Genomic DNA, 12,778 nt, shown 5'->3' with positions numbered 1-12,778 from the left:
TTTACTATTCTCCTTGATGAGGGTTTAATTCCTTTGTCCTGAATTGTCATTAATACCTATTAGAACCATTATATGACGGAAAATTATACTAGAAGAAATAGCTTGACAAAAGGTTGAAGCACAATGTCTAATGCAATATGGCGACTGGCAAAGGTTGACAATCAAGGACACTAAATTGAAGACGTACATGTATGCAAAATTCAACTACACCAATAACGATGTGGTGATGTGATACATATTTCTTTATCCTTAATCAATCATAAATTTAGGAATTGAGCCTCTGGTATGAATATGAAGCAATATACCTTCTCTTGTGGTACTTCCTGAATTAGTTGGAGCTACTGATAAACTTCAACACTTCAAACAGAAAACCAGCCAAAGTTTTGATGACAAAAAATAACTGAAATGCTGAAACAATTTATGTTGGATAAAATTGTGGCATCTTTCTATAATAAAAAATAGTTTAATATTTTAAATTTTTTATTCTTACTAAAATAATTTATATTCACACAGATATATAAAATTTGTTTTAGAAAAACAAAAAAACCTTATAAACCTAAAAAAGACGACAAATACACTGATAAATCTTAGTAATTTAATTAATTGCCCTTTTTTTTTCATCTATCTTGAAAGTTGATTCTCCTCCACTTACCCAACCCGATCCCCAATTTAGTTTTAACAAAAATAGAGACTACAAAAGACCTGCGAATTGAGAAGTACTTGAAATTAATACCCCTAAATCTAAGAGAAACAAAAGAACCCTAGGCAACGCAGAGTAGCGTTTGCCAACTCCTTCTCCTTTCTCACTTTGTTTTTGGGTCTCTGTTCGATTTTGTCTTTACGTCTGCTTCAGCTTGGTGCTTCAATTTTCTTCCTCCTCAGGTGAGACTTAATACTTCCCTTCAAATTTAATTTCCTCTCTTTTTTTTAAGCTTTCCTTTAGATTTAGTTACATTTATGTTCATCTGTTATATTTATCCTTTAGAATAGATTATCATCTAGATAGGCTTTAAGTGTTATTCTTTCAGTTAGATACGCTTTGTTAGTATTAAACTCGTTTTGATGTTCAATACAATATGCACTCCTCCATCACTTCTTCAAGTGTTTATACTCAGTCCTCTTTTTAGCGAATTGACCCTTCTCATTCATTTGATCATTTTTCTGCATTTCTTGTTAGATGATGGATGATAAAGTTGTTACTGTGGATGATAAAATTTTAGCAGAGATTACTATCCCAGAAAATGTTGCCAAAGCATTATTACTTGTGTCAAACTCATCTTCTTTAGAAAATGCACTGGAGAAGCTGATACAACTTGCCAAAGAGGAGGGTGGACGGTTAGATCTGTCGTCCAAAAATGTTGTCACCACTGTCCTCCATCTCTGCCTGTCTCTGTCATCTATCTCTGACCGTCACCTCCTTTTATTGTCTCTTAAGGTTCTTAGAAATCTGTGTGCTGGTGAGATAAGAAATCAGAATGAGTTTCTTCAACAAAGAGGAGTTGGAATTGTCGTGGATGTTATTACGTCTGTAAGACTTACTCCTGATCCTGATTGTGAGATTATTCGAGTTGGGCTGCAACTTCTAGGAAACTACTCAGTGGGTGGGGGAGAGCGTCAATGTGATGTGTGGTACCAATTGTTTCCTCATAAGTTCTTGAAGATTGCTAGAGTTAGAAGCCGGGAAATATGTGATCCTTTATGTATGCTCATATACACTTGCTGTGATGGTACTGATGGACTGCTAACAGATTTATGTACGGAGCAAGGGTTGCCCATTCCGATAGAAATCTTGCGTACTGCATCAGCTGGTAAAGACCCTTGAATTTTGTAACTCTGATATATTCAAAGCTTTTATTTGATTATTATGGTAAGCTTATGCTTTCATACTCTTTTGCAGTTGGTCTTAAAGAAGATTGGTTAAAGTTGTTACTCTCAAAACTTTGCATTGAGGGTTCCTACATTTCATCAATTTTCTTCAAATTACATTCATATCCTTCCATTGAGAACAATAGTGTTGTTACACATGTAGCTGATCAATTTGTTATTGAGCAGCCTTATCTATTGAGTATACTTTCAGAAATCTTGAATGAGCGAGTAGAGCATATTGTTGTTTCTCATGATTTTGCTCTAAGTATCTTTGGGATAACGAAGAGTGCTGCTGTGGTCGTTGACTTTTCAATAAGAGGGAAAAGTGGTCTTCCGGTGGGATCTGCTCCTATTGATGTTCTAGGATACTCCCTCACCATCTTGAGAGATATTTGCGCTTGTGATCACTTGACAAAATCTAAGGAAGAAAATTCAAAGGATGTCGTGGACGCACTTGTTTCCTCTGGGCTTACTGGATTTCTTTTGGACTTGCTTCGGGATCTTGAACCTCCAATGACAATTAGGAAAGCAATGAAGCAGGATAAGATCAAGGAGGGGACAGTATCTTCTTCATTTGGGTGTTGTCCATACCAAGGTTTCCGGAGAGATATCGTTGCCATCTTTGGAAATTGTGCTTACAGGAGAAGGCACGTCCAAGATGAGATTAGGGATAAAAATGGGATCCTTTTACTGCTACAACAGTGTGTTATAGATGAAGATAATCCTTTCTTAAGGGAGTGGGGAATCTGGTGTGTGCGAAACCTATTGGAAGGGAATGCAGAAAACCAAGGGGCTATTGCTGATTTGGAGCTTCAAGGAACTGTAGATGTTCCAGAACTTGTTAGACTTGGGCTTCGAGTCGAAGTTGATCCCGTAACTCGACGTACAAAGCTTGTGAATGCCCCATGATATGTCAAGAGATGAAAGTAAAAGTTGCCACTTCTGGAGTTGACAAACTGATTGTTCAGGAGACTTGTTTCTTGGTTTGCTTAAGATTGAAGGACATGTTCAGGGATGTTCATAAGAGGTAACACACGACTTCATCTTACTACAATTTTCGTAATAACTTGTATTTTACCTCCTAGGTTGACAGGTTTCAGTTTGTATAATTAGTGGAAAAACTTAATATTGTTAGACTTGTACTGTTTCGAATTCCATATGTATAAATCTACCAATATGCCATTGAGTATTAGTAACTAATTTTCTGGAATTTCCATTACAATGGGCTCAAAAGTGAACCTAGTTGAGATTTCATGATTGGTGTAGAGTTTTAGTGGTAGAAAGAGTTGGATTTGATGAAAGATATCATGGGTTGCTAAAAATTCTAATAGAAGGTCTGTTTTAGTTAATTTTTACTTGTACATTAGGATTCTAAAGACTTTTTATCCAAGTGACCTTGAATGTCTTTAGAGCATCCTAGCATTCTTTTGTCCTGCTTTGGTCAATTACTGTGAACTTTCAGGTTGCTATGGTCAATTCGTTATGAACTTGACTCTAGGTTTAACTCATGAAATTCACTTGAGGAAAGCTTGAGCTTGATTCTCAGCTATGTACTTAGAAAAACACATAGTTCTGAAAGAACAGGAAATCTCCCCTTGTAATCTGGTTGTGATAAGATCATGCAACTTAAGAGGCCATATACTTGGAACTTTTTCCTGCCTGTATTTCGAGATCTATAAGAAGTAGAGCCATCTCTTCAAATTATGTCCTTGATCTGAAGAAAACATGGATGTTAGGTTGCAAGGCCTCAATTAACCCAATAGAAGAAAATCATAAGCTTGAAGAAAAAGAGAAAAGAACCCTTGGATGAATGCAGGCATTAGAGGCTTGTGGGAAAACTTAAATATCTTATTATCACTAGACTTAACATTACCTATGCTGTGGGAATCTCTCTTTTGTTGATCTTTACATTCTTTTTGATAACTAGTAGGCACGAGACTCTTGTGATTTTACTAATTGTCTATGTTTCTGGAAGCATGTATTTTTCTTTTCTTATTTTGCGTTGCTCTATTTCCTTTGTTTTTGTCTGTCAAAGGGGATTTCATATCTCTTTGTGGATAATCAGTGGGAGCTAGTGATGGTCATGCATATAGGTGCTCTTACTCTTTGAAACAAGTATGCATAAAGATTAACCCAGTCCTATTAAACTTCATTTTTTATGATTTGATAGATTGTGTTAACCATTAACTAATTACCTTAATTTTGTTCGCAGAGTACATTACAAACAATAGAGCTGGTGGATTTGATACCAAGGAATGAAGATAGTGTTGAAGTCGTGGAGGCACAGAGTACATTACAACAACAATAACATATAATTTCTTCCGTTTGAAAAATTGAAAACTTAAGTGCTGTAAATAAAGGTCACTGTATTTTATTTCTGAAATAGCTTTAATAGAAAAGCTGTTGAGTACTTGTTTTAGGGTTCTTTCTTGTGTCAGCCAGCCAATGCGTTTCCCTCCACATGTTTTTATTTTCAACCTTTTTTACTTTTTTCACCTTTCCCTGAAGGAACTTTGATGGGGTCACTTCAGTCATTACAAGTGCAAAGTCAGGTCTCTGATACCCAGCCTGGAATTGGAGAAGCATCCCAAACAATTCCAATTAAGTAGCCTAGAGCTCAGTAAAAATCTTGTCTTTATTTACAAACATTTTATCTTCACAAAACTCCCAATTATTTTACTCATTAAATAAGGGGCTGTTTGGTTACTGGATAAGAGATGAGATATTAAGGTTTAAAATATTGCACAAATTTTATCACATGTTGGTAGAATTTTTGTGTAAGGTATAAAATTCAACATATAATACTATGTTTGGTTAGAAAATCGCATAACCAATATAATGTATAAGTTATGAGTCAATTTATGTATTATTTTATGCGGGTAAAAGATGGAATGAGTTATATATGAATAATTAATATGTGAATAAAAATACGAAGATGTATTCGTTACTTTCGCCTCCGTTTTATGTTGTGTATTCATTGGTGAGAGGTATTGCTTGGCCGTATTTTGTTTACAAGATGCTTTCGTATCTTAGTGGGGCTGCTGATAACGTAATACCGAGATGGATTTGGGTTTCTTGGGTATTTGTTGTTGTCACTATTATTTCTATTAGCATATTGTGGGTTTCAAATCTTTGGGTTGGACTGTATAAACAAATGACTAGGAAATTTGAGAAAAAAGTTTGGTGAGCTAAAATGTTGTGATTTACAGATTACCTATATGATTTAATTGAATGAGACATTGGGAAAAAACCCAAATCCTTCATTGTCTGTTTGCTACCTTATTGGAATGCATAAATTTTAGAAATATATCTACTCTATACTCTGCAAAAACCATTAATGGATTTTATGCAGTGGCCTTCTGGTGTTGAATTGATATACAGAGTTTCAGGGTTTTGGACAACTTTGACGTTGTTGGCACTTGGCAGAATCGTTTAAATTGTTGTTTTTAAGAAGTACATAATGTTTATTAATTTTTAATATAACAACCAACACCCAAAAAATTATTAAGCTGCGTAACTGAATTCTGTATAATTAAATCCTGCATAATTAATATCTGTATAATTAATACATGTATTATTAATACTTGCATAACTCTAACCAACAATAAAACGGCCCTAAGGATTGTTTGATTTATTAATTATGTGGGGATTTAATCAAAATATGATCATACGATAAAGCAATAATGAAGTAATTATTATGTCAGGAATAGTGATATACAAATTATTATGCGGTGAATAATCAAACACAATTGACATTTTTAATAAAAATGAGCGAGAATTCATTTATACAACCTACTAAACGCAGCTTTAGATGTTGAATGGTTCACAATTCAAGATAGATGTTGAGTTTTTTTTTTTTAATTTTATCCTTCATGAATTAAACTTCAAGATTGAGATTCAAAAATGAATTAAATGAGTATTGAGAGGTTGACATAAAATTTGAAAAAGGCAAAAATGAAAAAGCATGACTAATTTATGTTTTTATTGTTTTCTCTTAAAATATATGTCATATTCGAACAATTCAATTATTTTGGAACGGAGAAAGTAACAAAGAAAGTGCTTAAAAATTGCAGGGACTTGTCGGTTCACAAGGTCATTATTGTCATTCTTACCCCCACAGGAACATCAAATCCAACACTGGTATTAGCATTGCAGTAAAAATAATGCACCAAAAGGTACCTTAAAGTCCATTTTAATTTCAAGACTTATTAATATGCTTTTTTTCTTTTCTTATGCCTTACTCCAAATTTAGATCTTGCAAGTCAAAAATCCCTTTTGTCAATTGCCCCTTTTATTACAAACAGCAAAAAATTTCCCAAGATAATGCAATCCCTACCTGAACCTGAAACAGAAGATGATACAAGAAAACCTCAAGCTTCTCTTTAATGGCAAATACTAAAAAGTTCCCTCCTTTCTTCTTCTTTGTTCTCTTCTGTTGCTGCTGCTTCTCCACATCAAATTCAAATTTTGTACCAGGTAACTTATTTGAACCAATCTTGAAAAAAAACCATGTATTTTTTGTGGGGTTTCTTGGTTTTGTGTTTTCTTTCTTATGAATATGTTTCTTGAATGTGTTGCAGAGATAAAAGTTCAGCAAGACAAAGATGAACCATATGTGGGAGTGAACATAGGTACAGATGTTTCCAATTTGCTTTCACCTGCAGACTTGGTTGCTTTTCTGCAATTACAGAAGATAACACACATAAGGCTTTATGATGCTGACCCTGATATACTCAAAGCACTAGCTAAGACCAAAATCAGAGTGATTATTAGTGTGCCTAACAATCAAATTCTTGCAATTGGGTCCTCTAATACTACTGCAGCTGCCTGGATTGGGCGTAATGTGGCAGCTTATTACCCTGGAACTCTTATCACAGCAATAGCAGTTGGGGATGAAATCTTGACTACTGTGCCAAGTTCAGCTCCTTTGCTTATGCCAGCAATTGAGTCACTTTATAGTGCTTTAGTGGCTGCAAATTTGCATAACCAAATCAAGATTTCAACCCCAAATGCTGCTTCCATTATTCTTGACCCTTTTCCACCTTCCCAAGCCTTTTTCAATCAGTCCATGAGCTCTGTCCTTTCTCAATTATTGCAGTTTTTGTCAAGGACACAGTCACCTCTGATGATGAATTTGTACCCTTACTATGTGTTTATGCAGAATAAAGGAGTTGTTCCAATAGACAACTCTCTTTTCAAGCCCTTGACACCTTCTAAAGAGATGGTGGATCCTAATACTTTGCTTCATTACACCAATGTGCTTGATGCAATGATTGATTCTGTCTATTTTTCCATGAAAAATCTCAATTCTACAGATGTGGTAGTTCTTGTTACTGAGTCAGGATGGCCTTCAAAGGGGGGTTCTAAAGAGCCTTATGCTACAATTGACAATGCTGATACTTATAACTCGAATTTAATTAAGCATATAATTGATCGTAGTGGTACACCATTGCATCCGGAAATTACTTCTAGTGTGTACATATATGAGTTATTCAATGAGGATTTGAGGTCACCCCCATTGTCCGAGGCGAATTGGGGGCTATTCCATGGGAATTCAACGCCCGTTTACTTGCTTCATGTGTCTGGAAGTGGTACATTCTTAGCTAATGACACCACTAACCAGACGTATTGCATAGCAATGGACGGGATTGATAAGAAAACAATGCAGGCTGCTTTAGATTGGGCTTGTGGACCGGGGAGGGCAAATTGCTCCGAAATTCAGCCAGGGGAGAGTTGTTATCAGCCTAATGATGTGAAGAACCATGCTTCATATGCATTTGATAGCTATTATCAGAAGGAAGGGGCATCTCCTAGTTCTTGTGACTTCAAGGGAGTGGCCATGATCACCACAACTGATCCAAGTAAGTCTATCATAATCTTAGTTTCTCTCTATATATTTTTTTTCTTTTTATTTCAAGGAAAGATTAGTTCAATGCATTACAATGAAGTCTTGAAGTTCTACTTGTGGTTTTATGAGCTACACTTAGTTTGTAACAATGAGAGAGCTGAAATGGAATTCTTTCTTAGGTGATTTAAGCATTTTGTCCCAAACTATGTCATGTTCAACATTTTTAGTAAAATATCTTTGAACCATCCCATTTGAAATAAAAAACAATCCAATTCAAAAATAATTTATGAACCATAAAGACTGTTTGATGGCCTTCTTAAGTTGATTCAATGATACACTGACAACTGTAATCACAAATGTCGCATTCTGCAAAATAATTCATGAGCTAGTGGTTTCCAGACCCACAATGGAACTTTAGTGCCCACTTGGATATGGAAGATTTAAGTTTTTATATAGTTTATGTTCCATTTTAGGGGCCACACAAATAGAGATGTACTTGATATTCAATTATATGACATAACATACTTGCATCCATCGGTGAATACTGAAAACCATAAGAGATCAGAGTTCAAATCTCCACAAAGACAAACAACTTTATGTGATTTCTTTTAATTTGCTTAAGCCCTTGGTACATAAGTTGGCAAGAATGTCGGATAGAATAGTCGTGTGCACATAAGTTGGACCGGACAACACCGTTATTACTTATTAGAAAAATAAAGACATATTATCAATAGAATGGAACCACAAGAATGCATATGTTGTTTTGTAGAGTTTGACTTAACCAGAATAGAGTACTTACATCATGTTGTTCATATTTATGTTTAGCTAGCAAGTGTAGGGCTCCACTTGTTTCCTTTTTTTAGTGAAGTCTATTTTAAATTATTTAGCTGAAGCTCTGACCTTGTGTCTTTCCTTTTGTGGGGAATATATGCAGGTCACGGGAGTTGTATATTTCCAGGAAGGTGAGCATAAATTTTTGTCCTTTTTTTCCCCATTCCATTTGTCCTTGTCTTTCTCATTTCCCTATTAGCTGTAAAATCTAAGTAGTTTTCCTATTTCTTTGATGATTATCTTTCGGTTAGAACATGTACTTACAATCGATAAACTACTAAAAATGCAGTAAGAAAGTTAGCAATAAAACAAGCGAGGTAGCGAACGCGACACAAGCAAGTGGAGCAAACACAATAAGGTTTGTTGGAGCACAGACAAGTAAATTTGACAAGAATGTGGATGTTTTATTTGGTGTTGCCTTGTGTTTGTTATATTATTCATTGATTCAGGTACAATTAAGTTATTAGTTGTTTAGCAGAAATCTTTTTATTTGTTTAATAAAAAAGTTAGTACTATTTCATTGTGGAGAGGGCATTGATGTTTTGCAGAGGAGTGCTTATCTATGGATGAATATTTTTTTGGGAGGATCACATGTAAGAGATTCTTTAATGGACCTTTTTTGTAAAAAAGTTGTATCTAATGAGATTCTTGGAAGCTCTGTCTCCTTATAATCCCAAAGTTTTAAGCTGGAGAAGAAGTGGAAATCTTGATTTGTGCTCAGTTTGGGCTCTGGAAGACAATGTGTATATGGATTTAGTTTTGAAAAATAGTTGAATAATTGTAAAGTTTAGTAGATCAAAATCAATTAAACATCTTTATTTGCTATAAAACGAACAAATATTTGAAAAATATAGATCAAGAAAAATAAAAGAATGATTAAAGCAATAAAAGAATGCCGTCTTTATTTGTAGAAAAAAAAAGGGGGCAGTCCTCTGGCTCTCTTTTTTTTTTTTTTGGAAGCCAAAACATAAAACAGTTCTTTTGGCTTAGAAGTAAAATAGTTTTTTAAGTATAAAGCACCTATAGGACCACTAGTAGCTCTTTATTTGTTTATGTTTTTTTTTCTGTGGGAAAGTTTCTCCATAAATCATCTGAGTACATAATTATTTTAAGGAATAATCACGGTCCAATTTCTTTGGGTGATATAGTTTATAAATAGCCAACAAATATATAAATTTTGTCTATTTAAGTATAATATACATATAATCAGATATAGGTTTTGTATATTTTGGCAGTATTAGTAATAAGTTTTGACTGAACTGAACATATTGTTGAGTTTCCTTTTTTTAATTCATAGGTTGAATTTTGTGATAGGGGAAGAATAATGGATGAGCCCACATATTGGTAGTGAGGCTGCTTCATAATTATAGTTTGGGGGTCACTCTCAATTACAACATATAGTCTATTCATTTGGATTTCTTGTATACTAGGTAAATCGTCCGCTTCTCTTATTGAATTTGTAGTGTAGTTGTTAAAGATACTGAAAATTTATAAACTCAATGTATTATTATTGTGAATAATTGATGTCTTAGGATATACACCAAAGAGAATATTACCATTAAGGCTTTCATTCTGCATTGGTTAAAACTTCTTTAATTTACAAAAGTTTGTCACACTTTGTCTCCATTCCGAGTGTCTTTGATTAAACCATTTCGAGTCATAACCAAACTGTGCCACATTCTTAGTGTCTTCGATTTAACCGTTTCGAGAACTGATATATATTGAACGGAAAAGGGTCTTAAATACCCTCGAACTATTGAAAATGATACAAAACTGATTTCCATCCACCTATTAGCTCTAAAATATCCTTAACATCCATCTTTGGGTCCATCCACCTTTAACAGTCACTCATTTAAATAAAGTTAATTAAATCTTTAAATACGTGGCGACTATCTATTGGTCTCGTTTTAAATAATCTAAATTAATTAACAAACCCACCCATTCCTAAAAGATTGAAACTGAACTTGCTTATAGATTGATTTAATCAATTTCTAGTGTGGCTAGAATTGAAGCAAGTAGAAATAGGAAGAGAAAGAAGACTGCATCTGTTGTAAACAGTCACAATGTTTCCAAAGAGCAGTAATAAGCGTAAGAGGAATGATTCAAAAAGTGGTGGCGCCACGCCACATCATTCGCTGAAGATTCTCTTTTATATATATATAACACTAGCAGTTTATTAAATATTGGTTCTTGTTGGCTGGCATTACAATTTATCAAATTGTCAATCCTACTGGAATTCTAGCACAATTGTGTAGTGTAGGTGGGATGCTTTTGGTGAGTACCCTTGATATTGTCACTTAAAAGGAAAAAGAAAAAGAAAAAGAAAATAAAGAAAGAAAGCAAGAATCATACTTGCTCCTTGTGATAATTTTTCTGTTATCTCTTGATATAACAAATGAATTAAAAAAGGCAAGTGATGTACAAGTGACCTTTTACTTTGACCAACGATAAATCGCACGGATTAAGTATAGGATAATTTCAAATATATACAATAGACTAATTAGTTTATAACAAATATAGTCATGTTTTATTTACATGACTTATACATGAGCTATACATTGAATATACATTATGATACACTCAAAAACTGAATATAACTTGACTATACATAAAATATACACTGACTATACATGCTTATACAGCGAATGACCATTTTTTTGATAATTACTTTTGCCGAATGACCATGATTTTATTCTACATATTAACATTGGTAAATGGTTAAACTATAGTTTAAGAATGACACTTCACACTTGCTGGGTCCATGAGATTAAAGGGATGACTGAATGAAAATATTACATTTTGTACTCAAAGCAAATGCTCGATTGACTCATAATTGTTTTGAGAGAATTTTTTTTTTACATTATAGTAGTTTTCAGCTTATCATATTTTGTGTTGAAGTTAGTTTGTGTGTAGTATATACAGTGGGGAAAGAAAATTACCCTATTACATATGGTCTTTACAAGCGTGAGTCCTTGAAGTCTGGTTAGTTACAAACTTGCAATAAATGCAAATAAAAAATAATTGTTTCATTTTTATTCTTCTATAACATAATTTTAGTCTTCTTTAAATTCAAATGTTAAGTTTGAGTTTGAGTAAGACAAATATGTCCGTCTGTCTGTTCATCTATTCAAGAATAACATGGTTTTTGCTCTTTAGAAGCAAGATAAAAGGGTAAACTGTTCATCTATTCAAGAATAACATGGTTTTTGCTCTTTAGAAGCAAGATAAAAGGGTAAAAGGAGCGGCACGTGAACGAAGCATCCCAAATTCACACATAGGGCCGCACCTCAAGGAGGTACGGTGTAATGTAAGGTAGCCTATTTGTCTCAGGGCTGATTCCAAGACTTGAACCCATGATTTCCCCTTCAGCTGAATAATAGGTTGATAAGATAAACTTATCAGGCCTTTGATCATATGAACAAGTAAAACAAATTAGGAAGTACTAATGGCATTAAGAGATCTATCTAAAGGAACCTTCTTAAAAATCATGTCAATACAAGTTATGAAACAGTTTTTTTTTTTTTTTGCATGTATCTATAAATTTGTGGAGTAAGTTTTTGACATACGTGTTGTTGTATTCAAGTATACCATGTGCCAAAAACTTTTCTCCATTGAGCAAATGTGTCAATTCCCTGATTCAGGTACTATCAGCTGTTTGCCTCTGTGAGGAAGCAGATCCTCAGGCATCGGAATTGTCCTTTGCTTATCATCCTTTATTGCCGCATAATAATAGTGTGACACTCTAACTTAAGATAAGAAATCTCATATCAATAAAATATATAAAAGATGTTGAGTATATAAGCAAATATGTCTTACCTAATAGTAATGTATTTTAAAATCAAACCTAAGACCAAAGCAGACAATATTACTAATGGGTTGGACCGATTCATTTTCTTTTCTTGTGTTTCATCATTCAACTGTTTGACCGCTAGTGTGACAATAGTCCATTAATGCCTCCAAAGGCATATATGTATAGTAATGTGTATATAACTTAATAACAAATACAAAGTATATTGGATATAAGTTGATTCCAAATCCAAATTCTGAACTGAATCAGTGATTGACGCCTGAACCCCACCTGAGTTTTGAGGTAAAATACAAATTGGTCTGACTTTAATAACTTTGTGAATTTTAATTGTAAAACTTTACTAATTTGTACCAAAAAAGACAAGGCTGTACCTGTTGTCGGCAAATTTCTTCTTTTGTCACCATTTTGGCTGAAGCCAATTGGGA

General features: G+C 34.0%; 2 protein-coding genes across 3 annotated transcripts; both read left to right on the top strand.

Moving 5' to 3' along the window:
• The first annotated feature begins 547 nt into the window (after positions 1-547).
• On the top strand, positions 548-4,276 carry LOC129874664 (uncharacterized). 2 transcript variants are annotated; one of them, XM_055949986.1, is made up of 5 exons: positions 548-882; positions 1,178-1,808; positions 1,898-2,893; positions 3,902-3,981; positions 4,079-4,276. In XM_055949986.1, exons 2-3 carry the CDS (start codon positions 1,178-1,180, stop codon positions 2,773-2,775), a joined length of 1,509 nt encoding a protein of 502 aa, XP_055805961.1. In that variant the 5' UTR covers positions 548-882; the 3' UTR covers positions 2,776-2,893; positions 3,902-3,981; positions 4,079-4,276. The 2 variants fall into 2 exon arrangements, with proteins under 2 accessions (XP_055805961.1, XP_055805960.1); XM_055949985.1 differs by lacking the exon at positions 3,902-3,981.
• Positions 4,277-6,040: 1,764 nt separating this feature from the next.
• LOC129874663 (glucan endo-1,3-beta-glucosidase 1) lies at positions 6,041-9,199 on the top strand. The gene is made up of 4 exons (XM_055949984.1): positions 6,041-6,342; positions 6,447-7,727; positions 8,649-8,676; positions 8,835-9,199. The coding sequence occupies exons 1-4, from the start codon at positions 6,252-6,254 to the stop codon at positions 9,010-9,012; spliced, it is 1,578 nt and encodes a 525-aa protein (XP_055805959.1). The 5' UTR covers positions 6,041-6,251; the 3' UTR covers positions 9,013-9,199.
• The last annotated feature ends 3,579 nt before the right edge of the window (positions 9,200-12,778 follow it).

Source organism: Solanum dulcamara, chromosome 11 (genome assembly GCF_947179165.1).
Source record: "Solanum dulcamara chromosome 11, daSolDulc1.2, whole genome shotgun sequence".
Taxonomy (NCBI): Eukaryota; Viridiplantae; Streptophyta; class Magnoliopsida; order Solanales; family Solanaceae; genus Solanum; species Solanum dulcamara.
This window is presented reverse-complemented; position numbering and strand designations above follow the sequence as displayed.